An 18,120-nucleotide genomic window follows, 5' to 3' on the forward strand; every position below is an offset into this window, starting at 1 on the left:
CTCCAAGTCATACTCCAATAATTATGTGTACATTTTTTAAATTATTTTCTCATTAGTATATATCCACAATTCATCCACCTGAGCTTTCCCCTCAAAAAACCCCATAATTTTTTTTATATCTCGATTCTAATTTCAACATTGACCACCAGTCTGTAGCCAGTCCTTCTTCCTCTAGCTCTTGTTTATCTTTTATATTCTGTTCTTTAGTTAGTAATTCTTTACATGTAAGTAACACTCCCTTCTGGTTCAACACTTTCAACGTAAATGCCTCTATCGGAGCTACCCACATTGGAATTTTCTTGTAAGTTTTTGTTTGGAATTTTTGCCACACTAAACATAGCGCTTTCTTCAGAATATGTTCTGCAAAACGTGATTGTTCTTTATATTTCCCGTACCACACATGCCAACCAACCCATTTTAGATCAAGGCCCTCCAATTTCAATAGTCTTTGATTTTCAAGAGTTATCCATTCTTTTATCCAAGCCAAAACACAAGCCTTATAATAGCCATTTCGGTAGTCCTAAACCCCCAATTTAATAGAGTTGGTAAATTTTGAAATAAGAATAATAGTTTTGGTAGTATCATTTTTATTGTGGAAATTCTTCCCATCAAAGAAAATTGCAGCTTGTTCCATTCTTCCAAATCTCTCTGGATTTCCTTCTGTGTTGTGAGATAATTTTCTTTCATTAAATTACTTGAGATTTTTTTGTGATGGTCACTCCGAAATATTTTGATTTCTGTACCTCCTTAAAATTAGTTTTCCTTACCAATCTTTTCACAACTTCTTTCTTTATGTTTTAGTCATGTATTTTGTTTTTTGATAGTTTATTTTAAGACCTGCCACTGCTTCAAATTCTTCCAGACTTTCTAGAGGATTTCCTAGTATTATTGCAAGATCATCTGCATATGCTTGCAATTTAAATTCTTCTCCTCTAATTCTAAGTCCTTTAATTCCATCATTCTCCCTTATTTGTCTGTTCATAGTTTGCAGTGTTAAAATAAATAATAATCTGGATAGCGGACATCCCTGTCTTGTGCCTTGTTCAGTATGTATGTTTCCAGTTAAATTGCCATTAACTGTAACCCTGGCATTCTGTTTGATATATATTGCTTTCATTGTTTGTAGAAAAGTTTGCTCCATTCCCATATTCTTTAATTGTATCAACATAAACGCCCAGTTAACATTGTCAAAGGCTTTCTCTGCATCTAAGAAGATTAACATCATCTGCTTTCCTGGATGTATTTCATAATATTCCAGAGTATCTATTATTGTCCTCATGTTTGCTGATAATTTCCTTTTAGGAATTAAACCTGTTTGATCTTTATATATTATTACTTCAAGTACCTCCCTCAGCCTTGTTGCCCAGATGGTTGTAAAGATCTTACTGTCAGTTATTGGTCCCATAAATTAGATCAAAAACCACGAAACAGGAAAATCCAGGCTTCCTTCACTCCCGGTTGAAGTTAACTGCTTGAGTCAAACACAGTTCCGGGACATGAACTCTTGCCAAACCTGCATTTAAGGCTGTTTCGATTTTACTAAAAAGAAACCACTTAATACCGTATCTTTACTGTTCAATGACTCAATTTTGGTAACGTAAGGCCAAATTCATTATCTATAGGGAAACTGTTCTGTTCAAAGGACTAGAAAGGCCAATTATTAAACAACATGAGTTTATTTAAGTGAACAAAGAAAACATTTCTCTACAGTTTCATTTCTAAGCAACAGCATAACGTTCAGCACCTTCTATAAAAATTAACTATTGAACAAAACAAAATCGAAACTATAAACTAAGGTAAACAAACGATATTCTTACGCAGTCCATATTGTTAAATCAGGTTCCTTCGCCATGTTTTCAGATACCCAAAACTCTCTTCTTCCCTCTCTCTCTCTCTCTGAGTCCCTTTTCTCCAACCTCTTGTAAATTTCTCCAACCTGCCCCTTCCTGACATATTCGACCAATCAAGAAGGAAAGAATTAGCATAGGGTACGCTCTACTTTCCCACCAACACCAAAGAATTGTTTATACTTCAGGTTAGAGATATTTTGACTCTGCTGTGTTTTTCTCTCCAGCTGCAGCGATAAGGTTAGACACATGAAGCTGAAAATAACTACTAGTAATTTTCCAGAACTTAGCCTGTGTCAGACTCAAAATGGATTTCTCTATGGTTAAGACATGATTACATAACCCATCTCTAATTAGAAAAATACACTTCATCACACTTACAATCAACGTTTAAGAGAGATATTGGTCTATAATTCTTAATTTGATTTTTCCCTGTCCCATCTTTATATATTAAGGATATGTGTGCCTCTTTCCATGAGTCCGGGCTTTCCCCTCTAGTTTCAGTTTCTTCAATTGAATTGTGGGCTCAGAATTCCTTTGAATGCTTTGTAGTATTCTGCTGGAAGTCCATCTGGCCCCGGGGCTTTCCCACTTTTCTGTCTTTTCCACCCTTCTCTGATTTCGTTCATTGTGATTGATTGATTTAGTTTCTCCAGTTGTTGAGAGTTAAATCTCCAAGCTGGAAGTTTATTCAGGTAATTCACTTCTCTCTTGTTCCAATTCTTTTTGTAGAGTCCAGCATAGAAATTTTCAATTATTTTCCATTCTCCTTTTATTTATATATTTCCTTTCCTTGCTTATCCAGTGTTGCACTAGTCATAGTTTTCTCTCTCTTTTTTATTCCATGTGCCAACCATCTTCCTGGTTTATTCGCATTTTTTTTAAAAAAATTGCCTGGCAAATTTAATTTTTTCTCCATCTCTTCTTGTTCTAGTAAATTAATTTTATGTTGTAAAATATTTATCTTGTTTAGGAAGTCCTTGTCTGTTGGAGTTTTCTTTAGTTCCATTTCCTTTCTTTTAAGGGTGTTGTTAATATTTGGTATTGTTTATTTCTCTCCTTTTTTCTTTGTGCATTAAATTCCATCGCAAAACCGAGGAAATTTTAACTAATTTTTAATTTTTTTCAAGAAGGTCTGTCTCAGTAGGTGACTATTTAATCTCCAAAACCACCTTCTTACTGCTTGCCCTAACTTTATCAGATCATGGGTTATGGTCTGCATGTCTATTCAGTAGAATTTCAATTTCTTCCACTTGATGTGTTATTTCCTCTGAGATACAACAGTTACCTATTCTTAAACATGAGTTCTATCTATTCAAATAAAATGTCTCTTCTCTGCGGACACTTGGTTCTCCATATGTTGATTAGACTTAATTCTTCTGCCATTTCCAAAAACACCTTGGGTATCACATTTCTTGTTCTCTTCCTCCCGTTTCCCTTCACCGTTGACGAATCCTTTTCTTTATCAATTATTGCATTAAAATCTCCCATGATACACATTTTCTGTTCTGGCCTTCTGTTCTGATTCTTCAATTGTTGATAAAAAATTTGTTGCATTTCTTTTGGCACATATATGTTCACCAATAATATTTCTTCTCCCTCATTAGAGATTTCCACCATCAATAGCCTCCCATCCTCTGAAGCATATACCATTTTCGGGTCTAATTCTCTTTTTATATACATTACTACTCCTTTTTTCTTTTGTTGATTTGACACTCAAAGGTCTTACCCAATTTTTAATTTTCTAACAGTTTTTTGTCCAATTCCTAAATGTGAATCTCTTGAATAAATATAATTTCTGCCTTAGCTTTAAAAATTTATGGAAAATTTTCCTTTTATTCTGAGGTGAGTTCAGCCCTTTGACATTCACTGACAGAAACTTAATTTGTTTAGACATCTGAGTGACCTTTACTACCAGTTTTATCTCTCAGTTCTTTTCCTCTGGTTCTCCTCAGTGGGGTTGGAGTGCTTAATTTTTTGCCTTCTACTTTTTGTTCTTCTTCTCCTTGTTCTTATCCTGATTCTCCACTGGAAAACTGTAGATCTTCTGACAGCTTCAGTTTGTGTTTCATTTCTATCATGAAATTTCTAGTTTTCATTTTGCTATTCAAGTTATATCTTCTTGACTCCCAAATCAAACTCCTTCAGGGTTTTGCCATGAAATGGGATTTTTCTATTTATTAATATTTTAGTGAGGAAAGAATATTCTTTTTTTCCTCACATCAAGGCACCTGTTCCAGCACATTTATCTTCGTCCCTCTAATTGTCAGATAGCTCCAGATTTTGAGCTAGCTGCTAGGTCTTGTAAATCCTGAGGTAAATAGTTTCTCTCAAGTAGGTATTTTCCTTATCTTAGGATTCTCCAGATCTGGGTTCAGAAGCCCCGAAACTAAGTCTTCCACAAGACTGTAATAGGTAACCACTTGTTACCACAGATCCTAACCCCTCCTAGCTAGGAATACTTTCCAACTCAAGCCCATTCAATTTTTCACCGGTTTGTTTCCCAGCACTGTGCCCCCAGTTTGTCATGTTCCCACATGACCCCTGCTTATTTCACCAAACAAAGAGCTCATGGATTTCAGCTGCCACCAGTTGATTACATCATTGTTTATTATTAATCACAGAGGTCCAGGCAAAGTGTCATTTTAAAAGAACCAAATAGAAGTTGTTTATTGTTACAGATGTAGACAGAACAAGCAATGTTAACTCTTAAACAAACATCCTCCTTCATCCACTCTTAATCACCGCTCTCCTGCCCAAACTCCCCAAAGTCTCCAAGCTCTCAGTCTTCTCAACTAACTCCCCCTCCTCCTGCTGAGTCTCTTATATCTTGTGACTCCACCTTTCCAGCACTATGGATGCAGATATCACACTAATATTCATGACGTGGGCGGAGGCCACAGTCATAAAGAAAGAGGGCCTTTAGATCTGTTATGACAGAACTGGGAAGATTATAAAGAAAAGGACCCTGAGTCGATTGTAGAATACATGGATAATTTAATGAACACCGTACAAAGATCCCTAGAGGTAAGTGAGGAAAACTTAAATGGAGCCCAAAGTAGACAGAAAAGTTGGTACGACAAAAAAATCCAAGAAAGAACATTTGGTCCTGGAGAAGTATTAATGTTAAGACCCACAAAAGGAAATAAGTTGTAGTTAGCGCTAATTGGACTGTACACCGTGGTCTCCAAAATGAATCATGTCAATTATATTATCTCCCCCCCCCCATTTTTAAGTATTTATTTAAGAACAGGGATGGAGAATACAGAAAATAAGGGGGGAATAGGGAAAAGGGAAAAAGGGTTTGGGGGATAGGAGAACATAAAATATACCATCATCCGATTAATTCATATTACAAATACAAATCAACTTTTTGCTTTTTCACTGTTTGATTACCCTCCATTATCTTATCATTTAATTTAAGTTTTATTCTATGTTACTCCAACACTGTCTGGTAACTGCTGCCATTTATACCATACATCCCATCGTTCAGTTTCCTTTTGAATTAAACAGTCTTTCAGCCCATCTGACAGAATATCCATTTTTCCACTTCCCATATTTTCACCATAAGATTCTCTGGTTTCAGTATCTCTGCTTCCTTAAGATTTTTTACATAATATTTTTTAATTTTGGAAGCTGCATAGGTCACTGGGTAACTCTCTGTCCCATTTATGTTACCTGGAGTCATGCCTAATACAGACGGTTCTAAAGTTTGTACAGCTTCGTTTAAGTTTTGTTTGGCATCTACTGTCCCCTCTTTCATCCCTTTCATCAAATCTTCTATTTTGCTAAGATTTTCATGCACTTACTGAAACCCTATTATTATTATCCTGCGCATATTAATCAGCCTTTCCTTTTCTATTTCTTGTACCACTGTTCCAAAACTTTGGGATGGAACAGAGCCAGTCTCCATTTGTTCTCTTGAATTTCTGGAATCCATCTCAGGCTTTGGGGTTTGTATAGACAGTACTATACCCTTAACTGCAATAATCACCCCTTAAATATCCTTCCACCGTTTCCACAATTTTATCAACAATCCAAACCCCTCATCATAAACCTCCCCTTAGATCTCCCTCCAATCTTTATCCAAATATTATAATGTAAGATTAACTTTTAACCCAGCAAATACAGAGTCAAATAGAACAGTGGCACAATTTTTTTCCTTCTCCTGAGTTCAGCAAGCTCTATTATCAGACTCACATGCAGTCCGCAATCCGACAGGCAAAACAACAATCACCAAGTCTCAAACTGTCCAATAGTTGTCTTTGAAGCCCGTCTTGCAATCTTCATTAACCCCTCGATACTCCTTAGTCCAGTCGACCACATCAGCTCCCTTCTCCCGAGAACCACCAAATTCTATTATTTACAGTTCACAGAATCCAGGGAAAGGCGAAGAGAAATGTGTCCCAGCCAAACTACATTCACCACACTCAAGTCTCTTAAATCCAGTGAGATGATGTTACTATCTGGGATTATTTTCTAGAAACATAAGATTCATTTTTCTGTCTCACGCTCTCGGCTTTAGAATCAGCCTAGTGTTTTAAGAGTTCACTTGGAGAAGCTTTCGTTTCGCTTTTGAGTCAGACTGATAAGATAAACCTGCCACCGCTTTTCTTCTTTCAGCCAAATATTTTCATTCTTATTTTCAGCTTAATGAGGCTGTTTCATAAATCAGAGGCTTTGGCTTACTTACTTGTTATATATTATGAGTTTATATTGATTGCTCTCCTCACGGCTCAGTGCCAGAAATGGTGCCCGCTCTGGTCCGTGCACGGTGATTTCTTCAGAGGGAAAAAGTCCAGGTCTGCCTCCCATTCTTCTCCTTCTGCCGCTCACCATCTGCTTCAGAGAGACTTCTTCTAGACTCTCCTTCGATCCCCATTTCAAAAGGGGGATCCCGGACCGGACGGTTCCAATTTTTTCCAGAGAGCTCTTCTCTGGAGTTGCTGGCAGCACTGCAACAAAGCCCCGCCTCCCGTCAATTATATTCTCCAAAGGGTAGATGAAGCCCTGTATGGCCTGAGAGTTTGCCTTCTTTCATTTTCTTAGGTTTGTCTTTTTTACTGTTCATTACTCCATTCATATCTCCAAATATTGTAATCTCACCTTCTTGAAAATCTAAAGGAAACTGAAAAAACTTTTCATAAAACTTTTATTTGGTGTTGTTTGGAGCATACTATTATATTATTGTGCCAAAAATATTCGAAATCCTTCAACCAGCAAGTCCCGTGGTCATGGATCTGCTTTATATTGAACACCAGCAGAATATTTTTGGCACAATAAGTAACTTTGCATGCTTTGGAAGAGCTGGCTTCAACCCTTATTTTGAAATTGAGAAACACGATTGCAACAACCTGCAGCTCTTCGGACCAAACCCCTCAAGCAGTCATCCTCGGCCGTTAACACCAGCTGTGAGTACCAATCCCCCCAACTGGCTCCCCCCTATTCACCCTCTCTATGGGAAAGAAAAGAACTTTATCCCCGGGACCAAACGAACTCCCAAACGGCTCAAGATTCAAACAAACAAGACTGGAAAGCTTTGTTCTCCCCTCCCCTCACCCCCCCACTGTTGAAATCGCTCCAACGGACGCTCCCCCTCCCCCTCCCTCTTCTCAGACTACCACCTCGGAGCCCATTATTCCTCCTACCAATCTCTCACAATCTTTCCAGCAGCAGCCTCCTGCCATAAATTCTGCTTCCTACCAGCCTTCAGATCTGGATAATTTACTACTCCAGCACTCCCTCAAGGTTACTTCTACGATTAACTCGGTCTTCTCCTATCTGGAAAATGTGGTGAGCCTTTTAAAAGAACTTTTAAAGGAGACATGAACTGTATCCTCCCTACTCCCCCTAAAGGCTGCACTTTACCCCCAGGACTCTAAGACACTACCAAAATCACCTCTACCTGCTCATTCTAATCCCCCTTCTTCTATGGGACACCCTAAGAAGCTGGTATCTTTGATCTATGATCCAAACTCCATTGCCATTACCGTAACTAACTGGGCCCAGCATCGACGGGACTGGAACAGATTGACCCCAGCCAAAATCCACCTGGCATCCTTACTAAGAATAAAACCGCTGCAAGTTGATCTTGAAAAGACTGTGAGACTGACTTCGCCCTATCTTACGGACAGATTCCTGCTGTTCTTTCACTCCAGTTGGATACCAAGGATGCTGTTCCAGCGCTCCTCTACCTTGAGCCGCGACGGGATCTTCACCCAGAGACATTTTAAGAATGTTCAAATTTCGAACCTCCTCAAATCCAGAACCCGACTCCAGGAGTCAAGGGAAGCGACTCACTTACCAGCTACCCTTCCAACCAGGACTCTGAACCCCTGCTTATCCCAGACCCCCTCCCTCTGCCCTCTGGAAAGTCCCTCAAACCTTGAGGGAAACACTGATTTTCCTATTCCAGCTGATTCCTCTGAGACCAATTTTGTGAATTCCAATCCCTCTCCACCCCCATCTGCCCCCCATACCCACTTGGAATCCCAGTCCAATTCAAATGCAATCCTCCCTGATTCCCCCTCCTCTCTGGCTACCATCCCTACAGACAACAGTGACCTCCCCATTGCAACCCCCGCCCAGGCCCTTAGTACTGTCCCCTCACTCTACCCAATCTGCCATATAGTTAAATCTTCTAACACAGGTTCCTTCCTGCTTGTGGATGCAACAGCTCCTGTCCTCCCTCCCACCAACTCCCAACTCACCAACCCCAACTCCTCCCCCCTCCCTCTGTAAACCCCTCCCCAGCCAATCCACTCTCCCTTCCCCAACCTTCCCTCCCTAGTCCTCCCCTCCCTACCTCAACTGTTTCCCTCACCCTTCCCCAACCCTCCAGCAAGCACACTCCTCCCGCGTCAAACAGTTTCCAGACCTCTATCCTCCCCTCTGATCACTCTCTAAACCCCGACTGCTCAGACTGACTAATCACCTCTATCCTGCCCACTGCTCACCAACGAACATATCTAAAGCTAATATCCTGGAATATAGCTGGCTGGATTAACAAGAATATGGACCCAGACCTCTTAAACTACCTCTCTTCATATGACCTGATTTTTCTACAAGAAACTTGGCTGTTCAATTCCCTCCACATACCTGGATTTACCTCTTACCCCTTTCCGGCCTTCAAAATCCATCCTAAAGGCCGTCCTTGTGTAGGACTCTGCTGTTTAATACGGCACTCCCTCAGCTGCCTCCTAACCCTCCAACCCACCCGATCGCCTTATTTCCAAGCGCTTCTCCTCTCCACTATAGATTCTCAAATCTTAATACTCAATATATATATTCCTCCCCCTTCTTCTAAAGCCCTTCCGCTCTGGGATGAACTTCAACATTTTACCTCTGACTTTCTTAACCTTAACCCCTCTGTTTCTTTCCTCTTCCTTGGGGACTTTAACACCAGACTAGGCCCTGACAACTCCACCCTAGTTCAATACATGAACTGGGACTCTGAAGACTTAATCCCCCCTATATTACAGAGACCAAGGCTATCCCAAGACTGTTCTTTCAATCCACACACCTCCAAACTGGTAGACCTGCTCATGGAGTTTAATCTAGTAATCTTAAATGGCTCCTCAGACCATGACTCACCCGGCAAATTTACTCAATTCTCCTACAGAGGGGCCAGTGTACTTGACTATACCCTATGTTCCCCAGAAGCCCTTCCCCAAATTCTTGACTTCTATGTCGATCTACGGACAGAAAGCGACCACTTACCTACAATCACCCATCTATCTCTTACCCTTCCTGTTGAGTCAGATGACTCTTCTCCTACCCCTTCCCTTCCACCCCCCCGCAGACTAAGATGGACCCACAACTCTGAAGAGTCCTTCAGAGCTTGGACTCGTAAAAACGACGTGGCTGATCTCAAGCAGACCTTATCTAAGACTAACTCTCCTCACCTGGCCGTCCTCGCTTATGAGTCCCTAATTAAATCTCTCACTCAATCTCTTAGTCCTTCCCGGTCCCCCCCCCAACACACTCTCACCGCCCAACCTGGTTTGACTCTGACTGTCTGATAGCTAAGAAACTTACCAGGCAACTCTTCCGCGCAGCTCTTGCAGACCCCTCTCCCGACCTCATCCAAATTTATTCTCACCTTAAAAAAACCTGCTGTACTTTGTTCGAGCACAAAAAACATTTACATGCTCAACAAAACTGGAGTATGCTTTACCATTCAATTCTTTCCAACAACCACAGCCTCTTTTGGTCCCTTGTCTCCCGATCCTTATCCCACTCAGATCCAACTCCTCCCTCCCTCATCTCTTCCTCCTCTTGGTCAACCCACTATACTAACGTTTTCTCCACCCTGACTCCTGTCACAAAACACCCCTACCCTTCTTCTGAATTACCAGACTGGCCCCCCGTCACACCGGACGAAATCATTGAGCTTATTCACTCTCTTAAATCCCGGAAAACTCCTGGCCCGGACGGAATTCCCACTGAGTTTCTTACCAACAACCATACATGGTGGTCTATTCCTCTCGCCCATCTTTTCACCATTGCCAATAAATCAGGTATCATTCCTGAATCCTGGCTCAACTCAATTATTGTCCCAATATACAAAAAAGGTGACCCTACTTTCCCTAACAATTATAGACCAATAAGCCTTCTGTCCTTTATTGGTAAACTCTATTCAAGATTCCTTCTTAAGAAACTCACTGCCTGGGCGGAAGACATTGGCCTCCCATCTAGGGAACAAATTGCCTTCCGCCCAGGAGCCTCGACTCTGGACCACATTTTCACTCTCTCTTTCCTTGTTAACAAATACTCTGTTTCACAAGGCCAAACTTTATTCCGCATTCATTGACCTCAAGGGAGCCTTCGACTCCGTGGACAGGAACATCCTATGGAAGAAACTAACGAACTGGAATATTGAACCCCGCCTTCTCTCCCTCCTCCAACAGCTACATTCTTCCAACTCATGTCGCGTCCGTTTAGATCGTACAGGCGCCTCGACTGAAGACATCCCTATTCACAAAGGCGTCAGACAGGGTTGCATCCTGGCTCCCCTCTTATTCAACCTTTACTTAGCTGACCTTCCTTCTGCCCTACTCCCTCTTGACCTCCCCACCCCCTCCCTGAACAACTCACATATTCCCCTCCTCCTATACGCCGACGATGCTGTCCTTTTATCTCTCTCTAAACGTGGTCTCCGTAAGCTGCTTCTAACTTTCCATGAGTACTGTTTAATCAACCATCTATCCATTAATTCTGAGAAGACCAAAATTTTAGTCTTCTCCAAATCATGGACCCCGTCCCCATGGAAAATACAAAACCTTAGCTTTCAGCAAGTATCATCCTTCAAGTACCTTGGAGTTACATTTCACTACCGTCATTCTTGGTCACTCCATCGTAAATCTGCCATATCCTCAGCTCTTCTATCTCAAAATGCCATAGCTAGATTTTTCTTTGACAAAGGCAACCAGTTCATCCCTGCTGCTCTTCAGGCATTTAAACTCAAATCTATTCCTCAACTATTGTACGGAGCACCTGTTTGGATCGAAGCTGCCAATTCCGATCTGGACTGTTCAATCTCTAAATTCCTCCGTAAGATTCTGGGGATTCCCAACCTAATTAGACTATCCACGATTGCATCAGAACTAGGTATCCATCTTCCCTCCACCCTTGCTTGGATTTCCACCTTCAAATTTTGGTTGAAACTCCATCTCAATTCCCACCCAACCTCCATTTTATACGACCTTATCCGTGACTCTCACATATCCAACTGGTTTAAACTAGTAGACACCAAGCTTTCTACCCTTGACCTATCCCCTGAAATCCTGGCTGACCTCGACCTTCCTAAAGCCCACCTTATCATTAAGTCTAAATTACTCGAACAAGAAACCCGTACCCTCTTATCAAACCTCAATCCCACTTGTTCACCATCCTATTTCGGGCTCCCCCCCTTACTGGGCCGCCTAGCCAGTTACCTCTTTCACCTGACAGACCCAAGGAAAAGGAGGGCTTTCCTCCTCGCTCGTTTAAACATTTTCCCATCTGCCTATCATCTTGGTAGATACTCCAACACCCCCCGACCAAACAGACTATATACATTCTGCCTCCGTGAACCAGACACAGTAGCCCACATCCTACATCGTTGCCCATCTCACTCCGCCCTTAGATCTTCCCTACTAAACCCCTTTCTCCAAACCCTCCCTCCCTCCCTCTCTGATCCCCTCCCAATCCTCCTTAGTGATTCCCTCCCAATCACTACTAATCTCGTCGCGGAATTTTTGTCAACCATTCTTATGAGCAACCGCAACCCCCATCCCTCCCAACTTTAGTTCTAACCTGTCCCTTATATTTTCTACCTAGCAACCTGTTTACTTCTCTTTAATGTAATCAAATGCCAATAAAGGTCTATGTATGTATGTATTAGTGTGTTGGTTTCCCATCAGAGAATCTGACCATCAGCATAATGAATCTTCCTCTGGATCTTTGTATTCTTCTACCACATTGATTCTTTGATTTTTAATGTTAATTGCAACACATTTTTTCTTTTCTATAGCTGCTGTCAGGTACACTTTTCCCATTTTTTTGTAATTAAAATATGTTCATGTTCTCCCCCAATTCATCACCTTGGAAATTACCATTTAATATTACCAAATTTGGCTTATCAATCAGCTGCCAAAAACTTTTTCTAGTCTTATTCAGAAGGGGATCTTTCCCCTTCAGAATAAGACTGGAATTATTCAGTAGGGGATCTTTTGTATTTTTTGACTGATTATAAAAGTCACCAATATGCTCGGCATAGGCAGATCTTAAATGGCTATTGCCTAGATGTACATTAAAATTTCCAAGCAGTATTGTTTGCGCTCCATGAAATTTTTGTGTCAGGATCATATATGTACATTTCTAAATCAGACCAGCAGTGCTCATAATAGAAAGAAGACGAGTAAGATGGAATATAAACATTTACAACCAAAATTTCCCAATCCTTGAAGGTCAGGAGAATGGCCATTGAAATAGATCTTAAAGATGGTAGTAGTAAAACAGCACAGACCACTGAGGTGGATATCAGACAAGACAACCCTCCATTTGGGCGACCTCTAGCTACTGCAGGAGTTGAGGCAAGAGTGTATGAAGTAAATCCATTTAATAACAACTCAAATAATAACCATGTCTCCTGAATAAAGATAATATCAAAACTTCATAAATGACAAAAATGATGGATTTTGTTCAGCCATCCAGACACATTCCATGAAATGCATTTTAGATCATGCTCACTTTGAATTGCAAATTATCAATTTGAACCAGGATAATCCATGGATTATTCTAAGTCAGACATTGAACTCGCCATTGAATTTATTTCAATAATATCAGGAGGGTTATTCTGGGCATTATCTAGGGGTGCCTCGGTTATCAAACAGAGATTGGGATGATCAGCAGACACTGTCAAGCTAGAACTTGGAACCCTTTTATTTATTATTACCATGAGCTCCAGGGGGATTTTCATTCTGTCCTTAACTTGTGTCTCCACTGGGCATCCTTGTGTGGGCAGTTGATGGGTTGCTAGGTCATCATTGGAATTTGGGGGCTGTTCTAGATCCCTCAAAGTTGCAACCAGGGATTCCAGGCAATTAAATAAGGATGCCCACACATCAGCTGGCAAATTACTAAAGGATAAGATGAGTCTCTACCTCCTCTTCTGGACAAGCAAGGCCTGGGTTGATCTTTTCTGTTGAATGTCTATCAGCCTTACAATTTTTATAAAAGTTTTGTAATAATTTTGCCAATCCATTGGGTGATCTTCTAAAATTTGAATAAGGTTTTCCTCTGTATGTTTCTCCTGTACATAAGCTAGGGTCTCTCTTTCCATTTCTCTATTGTACCCACACAAGAGATGTGCTTTATTTTTAAAATATCATATAGCAGTTATACCCCTCACAGCTAATTCCTTTCTTCTGCTATAAATCCTATTGGTTATTATGCTATCTTTCAATATTACTATCACATGTGCTTGGTTATAATTGTACAATAAGTAGTCCACATTTGGAATTTGGGACATGGAAGTTAATTCAGGGATTATAGGTTCTAGAGTGCTAATCAAGTTCCATTTGCGTTCATTCTGGGTAAGTTTCCCTTTTTGTTTTGGGTATCCACAGAATGCTGAAGTGTTAGCCATTAATCTTAACTTCCATCTAGTTCTAGTCTCAGGCTGCATCAACTGGGCTGTTAGTTGATTATTATTCTTAGGGTTACTATTTATCACGTAAGTCCATGGATCATTTCCCACTACATCTATTTTATCCTCAATGTCCTATATGGGGGAAGTAATAGCTATTTGGTCTAAATTTGTTAGGGCCTGGCCAGTATCTTAACTTTTCAAAGTTCCTTTTGGATCTAGAAGGTTTTCTTTCTTTCTTTGGTTTCCTCTCAATAAGTTTAAATAGATTATGGAAATCTATCTTGCCAGATGACTTTTTTGTCTTGTTTGTGTGCATAACATTCTAAGTCTTTTTTGTACATCCATTCAACCGTACCTGTGCCGTTTTTACCCTTCTTTTTAGAATTTTCCCCCTTTGGACAAATCATCCAGTGGAAGTGGGGGTGCAGTACTTTGGTCAGTTTGCATATTATTGTTTCTGGGTAAATTGCTTATTGCATTTAAGTTGATTAATGTAGTTAGTAGCTCATGAGATTCAAAAAGGAATGATTTAATTAACTTCATCTCAACTATATTTTTTACCCAGTGGAATAGTTTGCTGATATCAGACTTATCACTTGCCTTAATTATTTTTTCAGGGGTCCTTTTTCTACTTGGGTGCCTCCTTGTGTTAATTCCTCTATTTGTTTTAATATAAAGCCATCTACCTCCTTTCTTCCTTTCTTCTCCACCCCACTGGTGTCCAGTGCTTTTTCTGCAGCTGCTAGTTCCATTGCCAGGTTAGAACCAGGATCTTCTTTGTTTGATTCTATTATTGTACACCTATTCTCAATTGACTAGTGTAAAGTTTCATTTGTGTGTTTAATGCCCTAATTTTTGGGAGAAAAGAAATTAATGATTTTCTTTTGTCTCCCTTTTCTTCTAAACAGCTGCCATGTGCTGTGGAAATCCCATGTTTTTCATACCCCTGTCTAGTAAAAACCATTATTCAATAAAATCAGATTATTGCTGTAATAGACTAAATTCAGCAAATAATAATAATAAGATAACAAGATAATAGGGAAAAAAAGTAAGATAATAATAAACTAAAATAAATTCTCTCTATATATAAAACTATAAAACTATAAATGCAAAAAATTCCAAATTCGATTCGACTAATCAATACTAAGTTCAGAAAATACTGAAATATATATATAGTTGTAATAAGTCCATCAACCAGAATTGAAAATTAAAAACTGTGGGGAGCTCCCACAAACTTGAATGGGATAATAGAAATACGAACAGACACAGAGCAGGCACTCCCAAATTTTCTTTAGAGTTCTTAAGCCCACAACTGGGTGTCCATCTTGGCTCCCAACCATCCAAAGACAAAGTAAAGCTGTCTTAGGACTTTAGCTGTCTTCAGACTTTGTGGCAACAAATATCAAATTTTGGAGGGAGTTTCATTCTCAAAGTGGAGAAGTAATCTCAAATGGTTTGCCACACCTGCTGTTCTTACTCCATGAATGTCTACTTGATAGTGAGTACTTGATAATGAGTACCTGCTTTATACAGAAGTTACAAAGCTTTTCAATTAAAGTTATAGAAAGTGGGGCACTTCAGCTGGCTTTCCTTGGGTTTGGAGGTTCTCACCAATTAATCAGCAGTCGAGCAGTGTAGAGGAAGTGGGAACGTAGGGACTGCCATCAAACAAACAAAGCTTTTATTCCCTGCCTTGGGTGAGCCTTCTCTTCCAAGCCTCTTGGCCTCAGCGACGACTTGTCCTTAAAGTAACAGGAGTATACACACACTCTTTAAACCAGTGTTCCCCAACCTTTTCCAGTCCGCGGACCAGCTGGGGAAGGCAGGGCACCTCCACACTCACACGCATGCACGAATAAGCGTCTGTGCTCTCTTGCACGGGTGGGCGGGTGCAGCGCTGCCATTTGCGCATGACCAAATGGCGATGTGTGCTCGTGCGGGCCTGCGTCTCCCTGCACACATGTGCAAATAGCGGCATGGCACTCGTGTGGGCAAGCTGGAGCGTGCGGGGGTGCAAACAGGTGGCACGGGGGGCGGGGGGAGGTCTTTCTTGGCGGCCTGGTCTGGCCCAGGCTGGGGATTGGGACTGGGACTGGGCCGGGGACTGGGGGTTGGGGATCACTGTTTTAAACAGAATTTAGATATTTGATGAATCATTTTAACCCAGTAGCTCCAGCTTTGGGTCCTCAGATGTTGTTGATGTCAGCTCCCTGAAGCAGCAGTTGTATTTTGCTTGATTATACTTGCCCTATCATCAAAGGTATGCATAACAAACCGCAAAGTCTAGTTTGCAAGTTGTTTGTTTTCGGATCTGTTTCTGTTTCTTTGTTCGGCGTGAAGCACAGCAAGAATACTAATAATTACTAGGCTGTCTTGGACAGGATAATTGTTTAAAGAAAACTTTAAAACATTAGGCTGGAGGACACAACACAAACAAAGGATGTTGTCTCACCCAACTGGAACCAGAACCCTAGTCAATATAAGGTTTCTAGCTTTCTTGTGTATAAATTTGACTAGAATGTGTCTTTGGGACTTTGTTCCTTGTTGCAAATTGGGAGTTAATTCTGTAGATTTGCCCCTTCATGGATTGTTGCCTTGTCATGGTGAGGGGGCTTGAGTAATTCAGAGAAGCTATGGGTTATGCTGTGGAGGGACACCCAAGACGGACAGGTCACAGTGAAGAGTTCTGACTAAACGCGATCGACCTGGAGCAGGAACTGGCAAGCCACTCCAGTATCTTTGCCAAGAAAACTCCATGTAGATTTGATTGCAGTCCAGTAACTCTTATTCAGTCTCAAAATGATCCTGTATTAGTGTGGAAAATGAGTCTTCCAGATCTGTTTATGCTTGATTATGAACATGTCATAGATACCGTATTTTTCGCTCCATAAGACGCACCTTTCCATAAGACGCACCAATTTTTTAGGAGAAGAAAACAGGAAAATATAATCTGTTTTCTTAGCTCCATAAGACGCACAGACTTTCCACACCCCTGTTTTGTGGGGAAAAAGTGAGTCTTATGGTGCAAAAAATACAGTAAATTTTAAAAATATTCCTGTCTGTTGGTGTTGTTCCTTAGTTTGACTGGGGATCATTTCACTGTTTCCTGACTGCCAACAATACAAAACAATAGCTAAAATTCTGTTTTTATAAATCCTGCAGCATAAAGCTGTTCATAGCTGAGCAATTATCTGAAAATTAACCCCTACTACATGTCCTCACTAATTTCTTTTATTGCTGGGGACCCATGGAGATTAAGGGATGGTAGGAGGAAATCTCATGGATTCCAGATGATGGAAGTTATTACTCAGGACATGTAATAACTTGGTGTGGGAGGGGGAATTGTTTCATTATCCAATAGTTGCCCTTGCAGATGATGTCATCAGCCCTATGCCACAGAATTGACGTGAACAAGATTTTGACCAATGCTTTTTTTATATAAATCAATTTGTAAACAGAATACTGGACTTGATTCCTGAAAATGTTTCGCATTATATCAGCAGTAGATTAAAATATCTTCTTAATAATTATTGCCTGTTTTAAAATTTTGGTTGGGAGTCTTTCTAAACAGAGTTTGAAGGATATGTTAGGAACATATTTGATATAGAATGTGATTGTTTTAACTTTATTTAAGAAGATAGCTTTTCTTGCTGACACAAACAGAAAATTGTTCTTTCTCTTTTTTTTAGCTATCCAAGACCAACTTCTCCAACAACAACGATTTCCGGGCTCTTCTGCAATCCCTATATGCCACTTTTAAGGAATTTAAAATGCATGAGCAGATTGAGAATGAGTACATCATTGGTTTACTTCAGCAGCGCAGCAGGACTATATATAATGTACACTCGGACAACAAGTTGTCAGAAATGCTAAGCCTCTTTGAGAAAGGGTTAAAAAACGTGAAGGTAAGCCTCCAGATAGAAGGCTTTGGGTATCTGCATTGTGTAATGTGAAATTGCATTTCTAAATCAGTTGCCTTAAGTTTGTTTTTTGTATTGCAGTCCTAGGCATGTTTGCCTGGAAGTAATTCCCATTTTGTCAAGTAGTTTAACCTTGCTTATCTGTAAAGTTATGGTGTCCTTCTTGGCAAATTGCCCCTTTCTCTTGAGAATACTTTAGTCAGTATTATAAGAACCTCTG

General features: G+C 40.4%; 1 protein-coding gene across 1 annotated transcript in view; it reads left to right on the forward strand.

Moving 5' to 3' along the window:
* FBXL5 (F-box and leucine rich repeat protein 5) overlaps nt 1-18,120 on the forward strand; it is a 94,362-nt gene that overhangs the window by 20,604 nt on the left and 55,638 nt on the right. The window contains exon 2 of the mRNA XM_020806573.3: nt 17,670-17,885. Coding sequence (XP_020662232.2) covers nt 17,670-17,885 — 216 coding nt within the window. The remainder of the gene's footprint in view (nt 1-17,669; nt 17,886-18,120) is intronic.

The sequence above is a fragment of the Pogona vitticeps genome, chromosome 5 (genome assembly GCF_051106095.1).
Source record: "Pogona vitticeps strain Pit_001003342236 chromosome 5, PviZW2.1, whole genome shotgun sequence".
In the NCBI taxonomy this organism is placed as follows: Eukaryota; Metazoa; Chordata; class Lepidosauria; order Squamata; family Agamidae; genus Pogona; species Pogona vitticeps.